General features: G+C 36.1%; 1 protein-coding gene across 7 annotated transcripts in view; it reads left to right on the top strand.

The window, feature by feature from the left end:
* MARK1 (microtubule affinity regulating kinase 1) overlaps positions 1-20,472 on the top strand; it is a 143,042-nt gene extending 122,570 nt beyond the window's left edge. For 4 of the 7 annotated variants that reach the window (XM_050761067.1, XM_050761104.1, XM_050761109.1 and 1 more), the window contains 5 exons: positions 7,096-7,196; positions 8,473-8,637; positions 9,618-9,872; positions 14,296-14,340; positions 18,338-20,472. In XM_050761067.1, coding sequence (XP_050617024.1) covers positions 7,096-7,196; positions 8,473-8,637; positions 9,618-9,872; positions 14,296-14,340; positions 18,338-18,692 — 921 coding nt within the window. In that variant the 3' untranslated portion in view covers positions 18,693-20,472. The remainder of the gene's footprint in view (positions 1-7,095; positions 7,197-8,472; positions 8,638-9,617; positions 9,873-14,295; positions 14,341-18,337) is intronic. The other 3 variants (XM_050761074.1, XM_050761092.1, XM_050761084.1) reach the window with 3 other exon arrangements.
* Positions 20,473-21,520: the final 1,048 nt, after the last annotated feature.

Below are 21,520 nucleotides of genomic sequence, written 5' to 3'. Positions count from 1 at the left end.
TGAAGACTATCTTAGTGAAATGAGGCAGGCAGTCAAGATTAGAGAAAAAAGGATGAATGAATGAACAAAACCTTCAAGAAACATGGGACTATGTAAAAAGACTTGATTGGAGTACTTAAAAGAGATGGGGAGAATGGAACCAAGTTGGAAAACACACTTCAGGATATCATCCAGGAGAACTTCCCCAATCTAGCAAGACAGGCCAACATTCAGATTCAGAAAATACAGAGAACCCCAATAAGATACTCCACAAGATCAACCGCAAGACACATAATCATCAGATTCTCCAAGGTCAAATGAAGGAAAAAATGTTAAGATCTACCAGAGAGAAAGGCCAGGTCACCTACAAAGGGAAGTCCATTAGACTAACAGCAGACCTCTCAGTGGAAACCCTGCAAGCCAAAAGAGATTGGGAGCCAATATTCAACGTTCTTAAAGAAAAGAATTTCCAACCCAGAATTTCATATCTGGCCAAACTAAGCTTCAAAAATGAAGGAGAAGTAAAATCCTTTTCAGATAAGCACATGCTGAGGGATTTTGCCACCACCAGGCCTGCCTTGCAAGAGCTCCTGAAGGAAGTACTAAACATGGATAGGAAAATTTGTTACCAGCCATTACAAAACACACTGAAGTACACAGACCAACGACACTATGAAGCAACTACGTTAACAAGTCTGCAGAATTGGCCACCCAGCATTATGATGACAGGATCAAATTCACACATAACAATATTAACCCTAAATGTAAATGGGCTAAATACCCCAATTAAGACACAGAATGGCAAGCTGGGTAAAGACAAGATCCATCAGTGTGCTGTATTCAAGAGAGATATCTCACTTGCAGAGACACACATAGGCTCAAAATAAAGGAATGGAGGAAACTTTACCAAGCAAATGGAAAGCAGAAAAAAGCAGGGGTTGCAACTCTAGTTTCTGACAAAATAGACTTTAAACCAACAAAGGTCAAAAAAGACAAAGAAGGGCATTACATAATGGTAAAAGGTTCAATTCAATATGAAGAGCTAACTATCCTAAATATATATGCACCCAATATAGGAGGACCCAGATTCATAAAACAAGTTCTTAAAGACCTACAAAGAGACTTAGACACACACACACACAATAATAGTGGAAGACTTTAATACCCCACTGCCAGTATTAGACAGATCATTGAGACGGAAAAGTAACAAGATATTCAGGACTTGAACTCAGCTCTGGACCAAGTGGACCTGATAGATCTCTACAGAACTCTCTACCCCAAAATAACAGAATATACATTTTTCTTGGTGACACATGGTATTTACTCTAAAATTGATCACATAATTGGAAGTAAAACACTCCTCAGCAAATGCAAAAGAACTGAAATCCTAACAGTCTCCCAGACCACAGCACAATCAAATTAGAACTCAGGATGAAGAAGCACACTCAAAACCACACAATTACGTGGAAATTGAACGACCTGCTCCTGAATGACTTCTGGGTAAATAATGAAATTAAGGCAAAATCAAGAAATTCTTTGAAACTAGTGAGACCAAAAAGGCAACATAACAGAATTTCTGAGACACAGCTAAAGCAATGGTAAGAGGGAAATTTATAGCACTAAATACCACATCGAAAAGCTAGAAAGATCTCAAATCAACACCCTAATGTCACAACTAAAAGAATTAAAGAACCAAGAGCAAACAAACCATGTTTGTTTGTATTTCTGTGGGGTCAATGGTGGCATCCTCCTTATCATTTGACTGTGTTTATTTAAATTTCTGGACACATATACCCTCCCAAGACTGAAAGGAAGAGCTTGAATCCCTGAACAGACCAATAACAAGTTCTTAAATTGAGGCAGTAATAAATCGCCTACCAACCAAAAATAGCCCAGGACCAGATGGATTTACAGCTGAATTGTAACAGAGGTACAAAGAGGAACTGAAACCATTTCTTCTGAAACTATTACAAACAATGAAAAGGAGGGTCTCCTCCCTGTCTCATTCTATGAGGCCAACATCATCCTGATACCAAAACCTAGCAGAGATACAACAAAAAAAGGAAAACTTCAGGTCAATATCCCTGATGAATATCGATTCAAAAATCCTCAACAAAATACTGGCAAACTGAATCCAGCAGCACATCAAAAAGCTTATCCGCCATGATCAAGTTGGCTTCATCCCCAGGATGCAAGGCTGGTTCAACATACGTGAATCAATAAATGTAATTAGTCACAGAAACAGAACTAAAGACAAAAACCACATGATTATCTCAATAGACACAGAAAAGGCCTTCGATAAAATTCAACATCCCTTCATGTTAAAAATTCTCAATAAACTAGGTATTGAAGGAACATATTTTGAGTTCCTTAAAAATAGTAAGAGCCGTATATCACAAACCCACAGCAAATATCATACTGAATGGGCAAAAGCTGGAAGCATTCCCCCTTGAAAATTGGTACAAGACAAGGATGCCTTCCCTCACCACTCGTTATTCAACATAGTATTGGAATTTCTGGCCAGAGCAATCAGGCAAGAGAAAGAAACAAAGAGCATTTAGATAGGAAGAGAGGAAGTCAAATTGTCTTTTTTGCAGATGACATGATCCTATATCTAGAAAACCCTATCATCTCAACCCAATAGCTTCTAAAGCTTATAAGCAACTATAGCAAAGTCTCAGGATACAAAATCAATGTGCAGAAATCACAGGCATTCCTTTACACCAACAACAGGCAAGCAGAGAGCCAAATCATGAATGAACTCCATTTACAATTGCCACGAAGAAATAAAATACCTAGGAATACAGCTAGCAAAGGAAGTGGGGGAACTCTTCAAGGAGAACTACAACCACTGCTCAAGAAAATCAGAGGACCAAAGAAGATGGAAAAGCGTTCCATGTTCATGGATAGGAAGAATCAATATTGTCAAAATGACTATACTGCCCAAGCAACTTATAAATTCAATGCTATTCTCATTAAACCACCATTGACATTCTTCACAGAATTAGAAAAAAAGTATTTTAAAATTCATAAAGAACCAAAAAAGAGTTCATATAGCCAAGATAATCCTAAGCAAAAAGAACAAAGCCAGAGGCATCACGCTATCTGACTTCAAACCGTACTGCAAGGCTGCAATAACCAAAACAGCATGGTATTGGTACAAAAACAGGCATGTAGACCAATGGAACAGAATAGAGAACTCAGAAATAAAACTGTGCATCTACAACTATCTCATCTTCAACAAAGTTGACCAAAACAAGCAATGGGGAAAGGAATCCCTATTTTAACAAATGGTGCTCAGAGAACTAGCTAGCCATATGCAGAAAATTGAAACTGGACCCTTCCCTTATACCTTATGCAAAAATTAACTCAAGATGGAGTAAAGACTTAAATATAAAACCCAGAACTATAAAAACCCTAGAAGAAAATCTAGGCCATACCACTCAGGACATAGGCATGGGCAAAGATTGTGTGATGAAATCGCCAAAAGGAATTGCAACAAAAGCAAAAATTGACAAAGGGATCTAATTAAACTAAAGACCTTCTGCATAGCAAAATAAACTGTCGTCAGAGTGAACAGACAACCTACAGAATGGAAGAAAATATTTGCAATCTATCCATCTGACAAAGGTCTAACATCCAGAATCTACAAGGAACTTAAGCAAATTTACAAGAAAAAAAGAACCCCATTAAAAAGTGGGCAAAGGACATAAACAGACATTTCTCAAAAGAAGACATACACATGGCCAACAAATGTGAAAAAAAAGCTCAACATCACTAAATATTAGAAAAATGCAAATCAAAACCATAATGAGATACCATCTCATGCCAGTCAGAATGGTGATTATTAAAAAGTCAAGAAACAACAGATGCTGGCGAGGTTGCAGATAAACAATTTTACACTATTGGTAGGAATGTAAATTAGTTCAGCCATTCTGGGAGACAGTGTGGTGATTCCTCAAAGATTTAGAACTGAAAATATCATTTGACCCAGCAATCCCATTACTAAGTATATACCCAAAGGAATATAAATCATTCTGTTATAAAGGTACATGCACATTTATGTTCACTGCAGGGCTATTCACAATAGCAAAGACATTGAATCAACCCAAATGCCCATCAGTGATAGACTGGGTAAAGAAAATGTGGTACATATACACCATAGACTACTATGCAGCCATAAAAAGGAATGAGATCACATCCTTTGCAGGAACATGGATGAAGCCAGAAGCCATTATCCTCAGCAGACTAATGCAGGAACAGAAAACCAAACACCACATGTTCTCACTTGTAAGTGGGAACTGAACAATGAGAACACATGGACACAGAGAGGGGAACAACACACACGGGGGCCTTTCAGAGGAGAGCGGAGGTTGGGGGAGAGCATTAGGAAAAATAGCTATTGCATGCTGGACTTAATACCTAGGTGACAGGTTGATAGGTGCAGCAAACCACCATGTTACACATTTGCCTATGTAACAAACCTGTGCATCCTGAACATGTACCCTGGAACTTTAAAAGAAGATTTAAAAATTTTTTAAGAAAAACAAAAACAAAGAAATAGCATTTAAAAAAATAAAATAAGGGGAAGAAGAGATTTAGGAAGACTCAAAAAGATTAAGAATGCTATAGTAAATATAAAATACTGTATATAAACTTATGGTATAATTATGTAAAATATAATCACTTTACTGTGAAAGAACCCCCAAAAAGTTGTTTACATGGTTGGTTTCCACATTGAGGAAGTTACCAAACTAGACTGCAAGAGTCTGCAAGGGTAGTTTTCCACCTAGTTCCCAAATCCTCAGCAGAAAGAACCTTACCTGCTTAGTGATCACTAGATCTTTTTTATTTGAATCAGGAAGGTCAACTATAAAAGTTAGTTTTATATAAATGTATGACAAATGGAAGCAGTGACACTGTGTTTCCATAACTTTTGCCTAATTCTATCTTAAATTTCCTTGGGGAAATACAACTGATGGTTGCCGTACCTGAATGTCACTGGCATTGAAGGGTCAAGGCAAGGGAGGTAGGGTGGGAGGAGCACAAATTCAGAGGCACAGCTTGGAAGGAGAGATCCCATTCACCATCAGCCTTTGAAAAGGAAAGAAATGTCATTGAGAATAGCCACAAACATTTTAGAGGCTTCCAGAAGATGTATGGTAGCATGATTTGACAAGGAATTAAGTTATTCATATGACAGTTTGGCCAAAATTATGAGATTATCAAAAGCAAATATTTTTATATTGGTACATTTGGTGCCCATGCGGTGATTTTACAGCTTTTCAGTAATCCTGTGCAGTTTTAATAATTGCCCAGTATGTTTTTCCTATTTCCTATTATGTATTTCTAAGATTTGTCCTCTAGATTTCAAATTTCCAGTTAATTTCTAGGGAATTAAATGTTAGTAGCTTCTAAGAGTAGAGTAGGAAATAATTTAAGTGTTCAAAAATTAGGAATTTATTGATTAAAATAAAATATGGTATGTCTGTACAGTTGCATAGGCTACAGCCATAAAACTTTAGTATCACTTGTTGTGGATAGATGTTAATATCATGTTAAATGGGAAAGCAGGTAATGAAACAATGTCTTTCAAAGTATGAAATACGATGACATTCCTCGTTTTTTGAGAATTTTAATGTAAGTTAGTTTCATAATGCATCCGCATAATCAAATCAATTTTCTTTGCTTTAATAACATGGACCAAGTCTTTTTTTTTTTTTTTTTTTTTTGAGACAGGGTCTCGCTCTGTTGCCCAAGCTGGAGTGCAGTGGTACAATCACAGCTCACTGTATTCTTCTCAACTTCTTGGGCTCAGGTGATCCTCCTACTTAAGCTTCTTGAATAGCTGGGACTACAGGTGTGTGCCATCACACTCAGCTAATTTTTTTGTATTTTTTGTGGAAATGGGGTTTCACCATGTTGCCTAGGCTGGTCTTGAACTCCTAGCCTCAAACAATCTGCCCTCCTAGGCCTCCCTAAGTATTGGGATTACAGGCATGAGCCACCACAATTGGCCTACATGTTCCAAGTCTTACCTAAAAATTTTAATAATCTTTGCCTGTTTTGCTACCATACTTTTATAGTTTTTAGCATATGCTTTTTATATAACTGGTGACAAAATTCCTTCCATCTAGGAACCTGCACTACTGAAAAATTTTAAATCTGTATTCAGTTTTGTTTATATGAGTTTTTTTCCTTCTTCAAAGTGAATTCAAGCAAATATCTTATTAACTTTATAGCCCTCATGATTCAATAATGTTTAGGTTGACTATATATTTTAAATGCTGGGTTAGTCAAAAGTAGCAAGTTTTTTTATTCTGTTGGAGTAAGGATTAAACAGAAGAGTATTATATCCACACTGAAAATCATTTCTGTATATTTTATTACCAGTGAGTAGGTCAGGATTTGGCAGGCACAACAATGGGTTACAGGTCAAAGGTTGTGTGCGTGGTAAGGAGAATCATCTATCTATCCCTTTTTGCTTATTTTCTCTCTTTTCTCCAAGGCTCCTCAGACTTGGCCTTCCTTCTAGCTCAAACCTGAGCCTTGAGGAAATATCTTCAGTGTGGCACTGCACGCACCACTGTTGGTGGCCTCAACTGGACATGCCTTTGATCCTGGGGCATTTAGTCTGCTTAATATTCCCAGTGGTTGAGAGAGTTTCCCAAGCAGGTGAAGAAAGGCAGCCCACAGGCTTCTGAGTGGGCGTGCCATCTTTACTGCCCCAGGCTCCTGTTGGTGATGATACTTAGTGTGGAGTTGGCTTGCACTCCTAGTCACTTAGAGCTGCTCACACCCCTGCTCCTGCCCTTTCTCTACCACCAGCTCACAAAGGAGGGAGTGAACAGAAACCCAGCTCTCCTATTGCTTCCAAACTGCTGGCTGCTATTGTAGGAGGATAAGCTAAAACTGTAATGAGTTCATTTTTGATGCTTTGTCTTTTGCTTCTGAAATCTAAATGAGAGAGAGAGGCAGGGGATAATTCTTGTTAATATAAGATTCTAATCAATTAAAATTCTGTGGATTTTTCGCAGAGTCAGCTTAAATAATATTTCTTTGGCTTTCCACAAATATATTTATAATTTTTTAATTGCCTTTTTTTTATTCTTGAAGAACAATGTGTATTCTGGAGGTAGCATGGCAAGAAGGAATACATATGTCTGTGAAAGGACCACAGATCGATACACAGCATTGCAGAATGGAAAAGACAGCAGGTAAATGCCACAGTGCCAAGTAGTAATACCTTTACTGTTGTTCTGTGTTAGTGCCCTTGCTGAAATGCCTGCAGCCGAATGGGTCAGGAGAAAAGGAGTTATTACATGAAATAGTAAGATTGCAACCCAACCATTCTTACTGAGACATCTCTCCTGTACCAGGATAGAAGGTTGGGAAAACATTTAGAGAAAACAAGAAATAAATCTTTTTACCTGCCAATTTCTGAGTAAAATCTGATAGTAAATATTTTTCTGTAACAAAGCAGATCATACCATCCTAATTTCATCTTCATAATTTGAATCTTTTTCTTTTGTGCACCTGCTGCCTCCTTCCCTTTCACCTCCCATCAAGTCATTACCATATCTGAATAAAGGCTTTATTTTCCTCCCTCTGAAAAAAATGTGGCCATCTTATTTTTCATCATTCAGAACCACATAATTTTTAAAGTGTTTTATTTCAAATAATAATAAATCATATTATTTGTATTACTTAAAAAATGTATCTTCTTTCTATCATGAGTTACAAGGACTACTCATCAATATAGTACAAAGACATGGAGCCTATTCTAATGAAATTATTTTCTTAGTACCACCTACAGTCATTTCAGTAGTGTGTACAAACCATTCTTACATTTGTTTCTTCTCACTTAATAAGAATGTAAAGTAAGTGCTATTGTAAGGCATGCAAAGAAAAATGTATCTTCTTTGTACATAAGATAATTGGAAATTGATTTCAGACTTATGATTTTTCTTATACTAAATTTTAAGCTGCAGCTCCTTTAATCTGCAACAGTTAATCTATTGACCATGATATGATTTAAAAGTGTTTTGATGAATCCAGAGATAATATTTTTGGTATAATTATCAATTCTGATTGTATGAATAATGGACAATGAACTACAGCAACATATCACACCAAACTGTGGTTTTGGGGAAGTAAAAAATGACTCCAGTCATAATAATTTTATCTGAAATTATTGTATATCCACAAAAATAATTTTGTACTTTCTCCCATTTACATACATAAAGTGTGTGTGAGTTTTTTTTCATGGATAATAGTGATAAATTCACCCTGTATACTTTTCATAAGAATATTAATTGTTTTGTTAGTCATTAATAATGCCGCTATGCTCGTTTCTTTCAAATGTTTCAGTCATGAAAGGTGTTAGTTTAAAATATAAAAAACTATAAAAATATAGTTCTTAAATTTTAGTAAACCACAATTTTTCTTCTTTTTTACATTTCCATGGTCTTCTCAACTGCTTTATGGCGAAAGCCTTACGGAGATGTCTGTGAGTAGCATATCTTCTGCAGGCTCTTCTGTGGCCTCTGCTGTCCCCTCAGCACGACCCCGCCACCAGAAGTCCATGTCCACTTCTGGTCATCCTATTAAAGTCACACTGCCAACCATTAAAGACGGCTCTGAAGCTTACCGGCCTGGGTAATGTGCTGGTTACATCTCATTTTGTTCATTAAGAATTTCTAAAAATATAGCACCATATGAAAAATACACGATAGTCACCATCACATTAAGACCTTTCTAATAAGATTCAGTGTTTGTAATGGGGGAAAAATTGAATTGTAACATAAACTTTCTATGTACTTTGGCTGTTGTTGGAAATGTTACGTATAACTTAAATCATTTTCTAGAGGAATTTTTTTAAGGATTTGATTTTACGTCCATCCCCATAAAGTTAAGAATTGCTGCTTAATTTGTCATTTAGGTAAACTGATTTTGTTATGATTTAAACACATACAAACAAACACTAGACTGGGAGTTGAGACCCACGGATAATGATCAGGCTGAATTCCTTGTTCTTAATGAAACTGGACTTCAGTTTTCCTGTCAATGAAACTGATGAACTCAAAGAGCCTGTTCAGATATAAAATTTTGTAATTGTTTTTCTAGTATTTTTCTATTTTAAGATTTCTCAAATTCAGTACATCTGAGCATTTTAACCCTCTGTTGGATTTGTTGGGCATATTGGTAGTACCGTGTGATGTTGTACCATCACTGAGGCCTAAATTAGAAATAGGAAATTATTTTATTCAAAGCCTTTTTAATAAACAATAAAATTTGTGTTCAACATTGATTGCTAAGTGGTTTCAGGAGAATATTAAAAAAATATTTGCAGTACCCCTGGTTTGGCGTTTGTGATACTGAAAAGTATTTATCTTTGTGTCCCTGTTTGAGTCATTTCTTAATTTTTAGTGACCAAACAAAAGGTACCTAGTTTCAAACTGAAATTTTACTCCTCTCCAATGATATAGTAAATAAAATTAACCCATGTCTCACATCTCTAATGTGAACAAATAAAGTAGGGCCAAAAGAAGTAGCCATAGCTATTTGTTTCAAGTTTTTAGCATGAGTGAAAGGTTTTCCTGTCATTATTCTAAATGATATATCTTAATTTGTCCCAGCAGTACAACCCAGAGAGTGCCTGCTGCTTCCCCATCTGCTCACAGTATTAGTACTGCGACTCCAGACCGGACCCGCTTTCCCCGAGGGAGCTCAAGCCGAAGCACTTTCCATGGTGAACAGCTCCGGGAGCGACGCAGCGCTGCTTACAATGGGCCACCTGCTTCACCATCCCATGAAACGGGTGCATTTGCACATGCCAGAAGGGGAACGTCAACTGGTATAATAAGCAAAATCACATCCAAATTTGTTCGCAGGTCAGTACCAATGTACTGTCGTGTTTTGTTTCCTCTAGAGATTACGAAGGAAACTTGACTTTTTTTTAATATTTATAGTAATTTTCTAAAATGGTTTCATAACATTTCATTAGAGCTGCTCTTTTACAGAGTTGGAAGAAAAAAATCTAGGAAGACATAAAGTATTTTTCCTTAAGAGAGAGAAAGAAAAAAATGGACAAAATGAGATTTTTAAAATCTGTAAAATGGAAAGAACAAAAACTTGACTTCAAAAATGTGTTTTAACAAAAGATTTTTATATTTGAAAACCGTGATTGAGGAAAAGAAATGAGTTTACATGTTTCCTTCAAATTTATCTTGACAATACTTTTATATTGCTTACTAATAATATATCATTTACGTTTTTTTCTTCTTTGCATAAAAAGCCTACACACCAGAGTCACAGATCACTTATGTAATTTTATATCATAAAACCTTATCATCACAACATAGTAAATGCAAAATGAATACATGTATAGTAAAGGTCTAATCTACTTAAACAATACAATTATACTTTCTAAAAAGTAAGCATACTTACTGTGTTTACTATGCATACATGTACAGTGCACATTGATGATACAAGTTGCTACTACAATGCAGGCTGATGTCGATTTGATCTATTCCTGTGTCCCACTAAATGCCTACTTAAGCCCTGCGACAAGCAAAGCACTGTGTTAGGTGCAGAACAGAATCTAAAGATAGGTAAGACGGCATCTGTGCCCTCCAGATTCTTATAGTCTTGTAAGAAGCAGACAAACAACTAGCTGTGATATAAAGCAGAACATGTGCTAAAAAGTGTGGGCAACATGCTGGATTCCAGAGGAAGATAGAATTGTTTCTATCTAGGGAGACAGTGAAGGCACCCTATCATATAATCATTTCAGCTGAGCCTTCAATGATGGGTAAGAAATAATTATACTTGCTTTAAGAAATACTAATTAAATACTTAGTTTCCAATGTTATTACTGTTCCTAGGATTTCAAAGAGTGGATGTGGAAAAGAGAAGAAGCAGCTTCAGTCTTACGTGCCTTGTCATGGAGCTATTTATAGACTTGGTTCATGTATCAGTTTGCCCAGTATCACATAGCTGAATTAAAAACTTTTAAAGCCTCAAATGTAACATAAATTTCTAACCATATCAGTCAGTGACTTTGTACCATTTGGGCAATTACTATGCAGCATGACAACTTGCTACAGAAAGAACTAAAAGTTCACCAACAGAGTCAGCATGGAAGGTAGATCACGGTGTTAGCCGGCCATCTGCAGGGTACTAGTCAGAATATCAGTAGTTTCTGCTTTTGGAATTTGTCTATTTAAGGCCATTTCAAAAAGCCAGTACTTTCTCACGGTTAAGCCAGAATTAAAGTGAAGAAAAATAGGTTTGTAGTTTAGTGCTTGATTACTAATTGTGCATTAAGCATTGTGCAAAATATTTCTCTTAACTCTGCAACAAAAATTTAGACTCTAGGGGAAACAGTACTGTGGAAAGGAAGTAATGAGATAGAATGTCAAAGCAAGAAAGTGCCTTAGAGCTGGTCTGTTGGGAGGTTCTGATAAAGGACTGCCATATAGTCATTGAACACATATGTGGAGACCTACATGCAAGGCCTTTCATAGGAGCTATTGTACAGCAGCAAGTGAGACTGATGGGGCTCCTGCCATCCTGTGAGCAACTTAACTGTCTTGAAACATTCCACACAGTTAAAGCATTTCCCTTGCTTGGCTCTGGTTTTCTCCTACCTCACAGGCTAGCTATCGCTTCTCAGACTTCTTTGCTGGCTTTTTTCAGATTCCCTTGCCTTTCCCCCAACCTCTAAATATTAGAATGCCCCAGGGCTCAGTCTTTGGACATGTTTTTTTCTCTGGTTTTCCTTACACTCTTGGTGATCTCAGTCAGGCTTATGACATTAGATTCCATCCTGTGTGAACAACTCCCCAGTGTATCTCCAGCCCACATCTCTCTCCTGAACTGCAGACTCTTACATCCAACTGCTGCTCAGCCTCTCCACTTAGATACATTATAGACTCTGAAACAGAACATGTTCAAAACCCTACTCTCGTTTCTCTTCCCATGCTTATCCTTCCCTCGTTCTTCACTGTCTTAGGAATTGGCAGCCTTGTCCTTACAGTTGCTCGGACCATAAACCTTGGAGTTGTCCTTGACAATTCTTTTCCTCATACCACATCAGATCCATTGGCAATTTGTGTGGGCTTTACCTTCACAGCATTTCCAGGATTTAGCTGCTTCCATCACTCCCGCCACTGCCTTCATACTCTGAACCACTCTTCATCTTTCACCACCTCATAGTTCTGCTAGTTTCTGTCCTTGTCCTCCTCTTCTGTTTCAGCAGTGTCATGTCAATCTGATCATGTCACTCTTAGATTTAAAGCCCCTGATTAGCTTTCGCTTTGCTTAGAATACAATTCTGTGCCCTCGCCATAGCCTGTGGGGCTTTGTGTAACCTGGCCATCCATTTCTGCTCTGACCTCTTCTTCTCCCACTCTTCTTCTTGCCACTTCCACACCAGCCACCCAGGCACCAGACTGTCCTCAAGTACATTAAGCACTGTTTTGGCATTGTGTACCTGCTATTCCTTCTGCCTGCAATTCTCTGCCCTAAATACCTGCATGGCTCACTTCTACACCAAACCTTATGATTTTCTAACCATAGCTCATTCTTATATAGGGAATAACCCAATTTGTTCAGTTGAGTATATATTGCTATGTGTAGGTCATTGTTTTTTAAGTGTTAAGTGTTGGAGAGCATGCTGTGCTGCATATGCTGTTAGAGCCAGCTGCACCTTCTGTAGCCCCATCTGCCTCCTACCATGGCTACTTAAAGCAGACTTCCTGGGCTCTTCCAAAACAATTGCCAATAGCAGAAATTCTTCCAATGTTCCTACTGGCATCCAGGTAGGCAGGAGCAGGATATGGGTCAATCGCGATTTCAGTCAATTATAGCAGAGGAAATAGGGTCTAAGGGACATTTCACTCCTAATGCTTTAAGTTTAGCAGCTGTGGAATAGGTGTTTGCTAATAGTGAATAATAAAGCATAATATAAATAGGACAGAAAAGTCCAGTGAGATTTTTGTCCCTTCCTAAAGGAATTTTGTCTTAGCAGTGGGAGTCGACAGCATTACTGTCTTGCTTGCCAAGTTGGTACACTGCCCATCTGTGTCTATCAGTTCATCTACATGTAACTGAAAATGTACATTTCACTTTGAGCCTGCTCAAAAATGTTTTATTTATTTCAATGTGCTATAATAAAAATGGATTTGTATAGATGGCATTGAATTTTTATTATTCTTCCCAATGAAAATGCCAGTTATTAAAAATAGAAATTTAAGAAATTACATTCGAATGTGAGAATACATTTTAGTATTCTTTTAAATTCAGATAGAAAAAAATTTTTTTCATAATATGTTTGTTAAGAAAGGCATGTATTAGTTAAAGACCCTGAGAGGCATGAGGCATTCATATTCTTAAGAACAATTTAAAATTTTAGAGCTTGGTGTGTGGGTATGTTTTATTAATTTGGGGGATGGGAGAGTACCACTGATTTTATTCTTACTGCATTAATTTTACGTAATTAATAGAAATGTTTCTGGAATGGCTAAAACATTAAGACAACATTAACTTAAGGATTCAAGTTGGTGATTTTTCCCACTATTTAATAGTATTTTACCCTCTATCACAAGATATTTAATTACTTTTAAAAATAGCAAAGCATTAAAATTTTGGTAGACTTCAAAAATATTAATTACATGCAACTCAGAACAATTAGTAGTGTTTTCTTGGTTTTATTTCACAGGTGGATATCAAGGTAAGGTTAGTGTTTTTATTTAAGATTGAATCCATGTTTTTAGACTTGCCTACATGGATAGGCTGTTAATTTGCTGTAATATTTTATCATGTGCATGAATTGTTAGCCTAACTTCTAAGAGAAATTGCTTATTTAGAAATTGGTATTTATTTGCTAACTACAAAGTTAATGTATATATTTTCTAAATTGAGCGACTACTAAAATTATACATAATCACAAATTTGGAGTTGAATCTTGCTGTTGATAATTATTAAGTAGTTTTAACTTTAGATTAAACTAAACCAAAAGATAAATTATGACTTCAAATGAATTGTGGCTGGGAATTGGAAGATTATGAAAAAAAATTCTAAACTTTCACCTTATATTGCCTGTTGACAAAAATGAGTAGACGCTCAATAAATGATAAATTACATGCGGTTATGATGAAAAACATGAGAAATAGTCTCAGACTGACTAGTGATAGAAAACTGTCACGGTAGAAGTTTGCTCAACAAGCTAATTTTAAAATAATTTTAGATATAGGTTTTCTTGATATATTTTTTACTTTTATCATTAAATCTCAACCTTCACTTTGTTTTGAGGGATCCAAGTGAAGGCGAAGCCAGTGGCAGAACCGACACCTCAAGGTGAGGAGCCACTATTAATACTTCGCTGCTAGGTCCCTGTGTGTGAAAACGTACTTTTGAAATACTTCGAGCACTTAATGGTCATGAATAGATCTAATAACTAGATAGCATGCATATTTTAGATTTTTATATTGGGGTGGGTTTTCATAACATTACCTAGCATTCAAGTCAGTCAACTTTAAGTTTGTTTTCCAAACATGCATTGGAATTGTGTACTTGCTAAAAAAATAGGATTTCTGTTCTATAAAGTATGTCAAGCTGAAGAATTAATAGATTAAATGTCCTGATATTTTTCTCACTAAAGTAATGTAACTAAAATTAGTGTGAGTCAAATAGCACAAATAACACAGAACAGGGAAGGAAGATTTGATGTTAGTAATATATTTTAGGTGAGAATTCAATGTTTGACCACATTTAAAAATTCTATCCTGCCATACTTTTGGGGATTTCTTTTTTTGACATTTAATGCTAGTTGTATATTCATTCTGGCAATGGGTTTCATATCTGAGCACAATCAGAATTACAGGGAAGACTTGATAAAAAGATTACTGGATCCCACACTCAGGGTTTCTGATTCAGGGGCTGAGGCAGGTGCCTGTGCATTTACATTTCTAACAAGTCCCCAGGAGATGCTTATGCTGCTGTTCTAGGGACCACATTATGGACATGTTAGTACTTGTGTTAATATTTTACAAATGGGAAATTTAAGAAATGAAGGCATTAATTTATTTTGAGTGTACACAAGCCTTAAGGGTTGCAACGTAAATTTTACAACCAACAAGTATTCCACAGTACGAAAGACTCTGGCTTCATTCAGAAACTATTGTGACCAGCTGAACACAAGCCTCCAGTTTGATTTCTACTTTTCAAATTACTTAAAATATAAAACATAATTAACTTTGGGAAAACTATAGCATTCCCATGTAGTCTTTTTAACAAACTGTGCTATATTTATATTTAGTAATAATAGTTGAAATGTTTCTTTGTAGAGTTAGGTACCTGAGTCACCATGGTACGGAGCCACAGGGGAGCAAGACGAATATTCTTCACTTTCTTCTGCCTTTTGCATAAACATGGAGGACTTGTTCTTAGCCTCTCCCTCACTTAGTCTTCACTTTTGAGCCCCTCCTTGCATTTCATCCTATATTTCCACTAAATTTCCCTCTGAGACATTTAGTAGTGTGTGCGTTGCAATTGGCCATTAATAGTTACATTTTTATCCTTTTGATACAACTACATAATTTTATTGCATTATAAGAATTAGTAACTGATCTTTTATAAATGTTTACACAATACTTTTCACATTCCGTTTTGTTTGGTTGTTGTTGGGTTTGGTTCTATTTTTGCTTTTGAACTAACTTATTGAATACTAACTATAAAGTACTTTCTGGTCATTTAATTTTCACAACTAGGTGAAAATGCCTATTTTACAGATGGAAAAAAAACAGCAAGGAACATAGGTGGGATCAAGCCAGTTATAGTGAGGTTCTGTCATTTCAGGAAGATGGGGTGATACTGTGGTTAGAAGTACAGGTTCTCAGCCAGAGTGCATGGGTTTCTGCTGTGTTCTACCACTTACTTTACTGTGTGGCTTTGGGGAAGTTACTTCAACTCTGTGTGCCTCCATGTCCTCACTCTACCTGCCTCCTAGGATTGTTCTGAGGGGTAAATGAGTAATTAATACATTTTAGGCACTTAGGGCAGTTCCTGCACCTAGTAAATACTCAATAAATGTTAGTTGTTATTATATTAATATGCACATTTCCAGGAGCTTTCTAGAATTGATATTATCAGTGGCAATGTCTGTGAGACCGTGCAAAAAAAAAATTTTATTGTCTTAAAGTCATCTTAAGGTGGAATAGAAGGAAACTAGACTTAGAATAATACCCCTGAATTCTAGTCTTTACTTTTCAACTCATTAGCTCTGTAAGTTCAGAAAACTAATTTTTTTTTTTTTTTTTCTGAGACAAAGTTTTGCTCTGTTGCCTAGGCTGGAGTGCAGTCACACGATCTCAGCTCACTGCAACCTCTGCCTCCCGGGTTCAAGCAATTCTCCTGCCTCAGCCTCCCGAGTAGCTGGGATTACAGGCGTGTGCCACCACACCTGGCTAATTTTTATATTTTTAGTAGAGACAAGGTTTCACCATGTTGGCCAGGCTGGTCTCAGACTCCTGACCTCATGGTCCTCCCACCTTGGCCTCCCAAAGTGCTGGGATTACAGGTGTGAACCACAGAAAAGTAATTCTAAGTTTTCCAGCCATCAGTTCCATCTTTAAAATGAGTGCTCAGTCAACTGATCTCTCAAGTCCCTTCCAGCATGCCAAATCCACCAGAATTATACATGTGACCTTGGTAAATGACTCTGGTTGGCTTGCAAGCCCTAAGAGGCCTGTGATGTAATGGCTTAGATTCAGTGGGCAAAAAGAGAAATAGAGAACATGAAGTACATACTTCCCATACTTATTAATAGTCTTTGGAAATTTATTTTCTCTACCTATTCCTTTCCTTATTTTCTCAAGACTGCATAGTTTGCAGAGCTTTGGGGACTCAGATACCTAGGCTCAGACACTTTATTTCATTTAGAAATGAAATAAATAATATATATATAAAATTATACATGAATATATATTATACTATTGATATAAAATGTATATATATTAATTTAAAATATTTATGCAGTAGATTATAAACTCCTTTCAAGGTACTTTTTTTTTTTTCTTAAATCACAGAAGTGAGATAATGCAGTGTAACATCTCTATTTGGATAATTGTTCAAGAAATTTAATTACAGGATTTTCTGTATCACGAATGATCTATTAACTTTGATGAAGCTATGCAGGTTTCTTCCTATGACTATTTGAAATAGGTTTTTTGTTTCCATATTACTTGTGGGATGCCTGCAATAAGTAAAATTCAGTGAGATTTAGTCATTTAACAAATATGTTAATGATTACTATTTACCCAGCACAGTTCTAGATGCCTGAGATAGATCAGTGAATGAAATAGATAAAATTCCTTGCCCTCCTGGAGTTTACAATCTAATGATAGACTCAGGCAGTAAACACCCTAACAAATGGATTAAATAATATGTTAGAATGTGTAAGTGCTATAGAGAAAAATTAAAGCAGGCTAAGGGGGGTTGGCCATGCTAGGATGGGAGTTAGGGTACAGTAGGGTGGTAAGGGGAAGCCTCATGAAGAAAGTGAGCAGAGATTTGAAAAAAGTAAAGGAGTTAGCGTCACAGCCATCTGGGGAGAAGCATTCATGACAGAGGGAACAGTCTGTGCAACAGCCTTATAGCAAGAACATAACCCGTGTGTTCCAGGAATAGCATGGAGGCCATTGTGTTCTGATAGGAGTGAGGAAGGAGAAAAATTCTAGGAAATGGGGTGGGGAGAGTAGAAGTTGGAGTGCAAGTCATGGGGAATGTTGTAGACTGTTTTAAGGATGTCTTTAGTGAAATGAGAAATCACTGGAGGACACTGAGACATGTGGTATAATCTAACGTCTTTACATAATTGCAGTACAACATTCTTTCTCAACCTTATCAGGTAAACGAATTATCTTTCCCTCTGAAGTTATTATATTCCTCCTATCCAAAAAGGCAGAAATATTTTTTTATATTTCAAAAATGTGTTATTTCCAAATAGAATATTAGTGGTTCCTATTTTGTGTGTGCTTGAACAGAGAAATATGGAACTGAAGAAGGTATTAAGTTCTTCACTTTCAGTTGCAGACATGTTTCCCTCAAGCCACTTATATTTAAGAAAAATGCTATTTTAGATTGACAATATTAAAAGTCAAAACAGGTGGCATCTTGGGGTGTGTTTCTGTAACAGCAAGATAACATAAATCTTGGCGTCCATCTGAGGGTAGTCTGCAAATTACGTAGTTTTGTTAGGCACTGAATTATGACCACTTAGATTTTATGTGCGTTTTGATCTCTTTTCTGAGTGAAATATTTGTTTTCATTCCTTCCCGTTGCCCTCTTCTTCCAGAAGTACATCAGGGGAACCAAAAGAAAGAGACAAGGAAGAGGGTAAAGATTCTAAGCCGCGTTCTTTGCGGTTCACATGGAGTATGAAGACCACTAGTTCAATGGACCCTAATGACATGATGAGAGAAATCCGAAAAGTGTTAGATGCGAATAACTGTGATTATGAGCAAAAAGAGAGATTTTTGCTTTTCTGTGTCCATGGAGATGCTAGACAGGATAGCCTCGTGCAGTGGGAGATGGAAGTCTGCAAGTTGCCACGACTGTCACTTAATGGGGTCCGCTTCAAGCGAATATCCGGGACATCTATTGCCTTTAAGAACATTGCATCAAAAATAGCAAATGAGCTTAAGCTGTAAAGAAGTCCAAATTTACAGGTTCAGGGAAGATACATAATATATGAGGTACAGTTTTTGAATGTACTGGTAATGCCTAATGTGGTCTGCCTGTGAATCTCCCCATGTAGAATTTGCCCTTAATGCAATAAGGTTATACATAGTTATGAACTGTAAAATTAAAGTCAGTATGAACTATAATAAATATCTGTAGCTTAAAAAGTAGGTTCACATGTACAGGTAAGTATATTGTGTATTTCTGTTCATTTTCTGTTCATAGAGTTGTATAATAAAACACGATTGCTTAAAACCTTGTATAGTTGTCTAGATTTCTGCACATGAATGTACGTTTGATGCTTTGATTTGAAAATGTTCTTCCCTGTTACTTACATTCTGGTGGGTTTTTTAAATTCTTACCTCCATCATGCAATTTTGAAAATTGTGTCCAGAATTAAAAGTGCATAGAAATAGTCTTTACAAAGTTGTAGCATGGACCTTTAAAAATTGTTTTAAAATCATATTTAAATTTAAACCAGAAGCTGAAAAATAGATCAGCTTTATTATACACAAAATTATTACTGCTTATCTTTGCTCTTTTCCTTGTTATCCCACAAGGTTTAGTTGAGAAGATACAAAATGTTTACAGTGTTGGCACTTAAGAGTTTTTAAATTCAAGTACATGAAATTCAATAATAGCATTGCCTTGAGCTAACTAAGAAGTACTGGGGAAAAAGTTAAATCTACATCAAGTTTCTTTTGAACTTTGAAGTGTTTTCTGACCCACTGCTAATTGTAGCAACAAAATTTAAAAGAAAAAAAACATACTTTATCTGGCTATTACAACATAAATTGTCACGTAGGTTTGCTGCCTCCAGCATACCGCAATATAATTGCGGGAATATAATAATATTGGGACTGTTTCATAGCACAAACTCATCTTTACAGTGTTGATCAATGCATCAGTTAAGAAATAATGCCACCTCAGGAATTAACTGGCATTGGAAACATTTGCCTCATTCTCCTCCTATCTTCTTCATTCACCCCTGCCACTGTAATATCTATAAGTACTTAAGAGACTTGTGAGCAAAACATACTATTTATAACAGTATATTATTGATTTATGCTTATGTGGTTGTTGAGTTTGTTCCCATGTAACTCGTTTGTTTTAAATATTTTGCCAGATTTCTTGTATTTATTCCACATCATTATGCCTATAATGTGCAGCTTTGTGATTGGGCATTTGCCTACTTTTCTTTCATAATTAGTGATATATGCGATGTAAAACCACTAGTAAAGGTACATTTTAATACTTGTTATTTTATACTGAATTAGCCTTGGAGGTTGACTGTGCAATGTTATTTACTGTTGTAATTACTGTAATATCAACATATGGGCCCCATCTGCACACTCCTGAAAAATAGAAAGTGTATTCAAATTTTATCAGTTTAAAGAAAATAAAGCTGTGATAAATACTGTAATTCCAACCTACATTAGAAGGTCTAAGTGTAGGTGATGTGCCATTCCATAATGGCTTCCAGACTAGGGTGAATTTTACATTCTGTACTGTACTGTGATGTAGCTTTCTTCTGTAACAGTTATGTTCTAAAATTAAGTGAAGTTTTTTTTTTTTTTTTTTTTTGCCTTAGCAAAGGGTGGTGTTTGGAAAAAAAAAAATGTGTAGCCCCTTTTTAACCTAGTGTTCATTCAAAAAAAATTGATGCAAATCTTTATTCACTTTCACTGGTGCACACTGAAATTTTACTTGAACAGTTCTCATAATAAAGCACTTGTCTTTTGCTCTTTATCAGAATGTGAATTACCTGTTTTCTAGTACAAAAGTATTCTGTATGAGGAGTTTATTGTATGTGTTCTAAATTTAGTTGGCAAAAGGTGAAGCTGTGAAGGTTTTCAAGATTATTGAAGCTATGAAGGTTTCTTGTCATTATGACAAGAATATTTAATCTTTTTATAGGAATTCCTGTCACTGAAATACTTTTTTAAAAAAATAGACCTCCTGCTGTGTTTTCCACGGTAGAAACTGATGTTTTCTTACATTTTCTCACTGTGGCCAACTCTTCTGTGTTTATAGAAAGGAATTTGACTTCAATATCTTTTATGAACTAAAAATGAAATCTTGATACTCACTTTAGATTTTTCGTTTTATGTGTTCATGACAACAAATATTTTTCAAAGGTTTAGAGGAATTTTGCAATATGTTTGCATAAATAAATACCAGTTTATGTTCACTGGCTATGTGATACCAGGATTTCCTTGGCTTCTGTTGAAATATTATTTGATATGACATCCCTTATATTAAATTAATTATTTTGTGGAAACTGGGGCACAGCATTTTATTTGTTAAATGAAAAGAATAAGATTAAATATACTCCAGAACCTTGATTCAATATATTCTTTAAGATAGAATTTGATTTAAAACCTAAAAGACCTTATTTTGAGGTGATTTTCACCAACAGTGTCATTTCACACCATGGGGCCGGGGAGCGGGGAAGCATACAGTGAGCAGCAGGGCCAATTTACTGTAAACTAGTGATTCCCTTAGCCTGTGCAAATTAATCAAGATGACCTCTGCCTTCATTTTCAAAATATCTATTGAAATACCTACTTTGTCTTAAGATACATAAAAAAAATTATAAAAGATAGTTCCAACTCTCTGAAATGTTGTTCCATTCGAAAAGATAAATGTAAATATATGCACAACTAAAACATACACACACACAGACACACAGAGGAAACGGAAAGCGCTCAAACAAGCGCAGATAATAGATGCTATAGAAATTCAGAGAAGAGTGAATTCTGTATGGACATTGGAAAGAGGTCTTTTGAGGGATTTA

Source organism: Macaca thibetana, chromosome 1 (assembly GCF_024542745.1).
Source record: "Macaca thibetana thibetana isolate TM-01 chromosome 1, ASM2454274v1, whole genome shotgun sequence".
NCBI classification, from domain to species: Eukaryota; Metazoa; Chordata; class Mammalia; order Primates; family Cercopithecidae; genus Macaca; species Macaca thibetana.
Note: the sequence above shows the minus strand (reverse complement) of the source record. Positions and strands in the feature narration are given on the sequence as shown.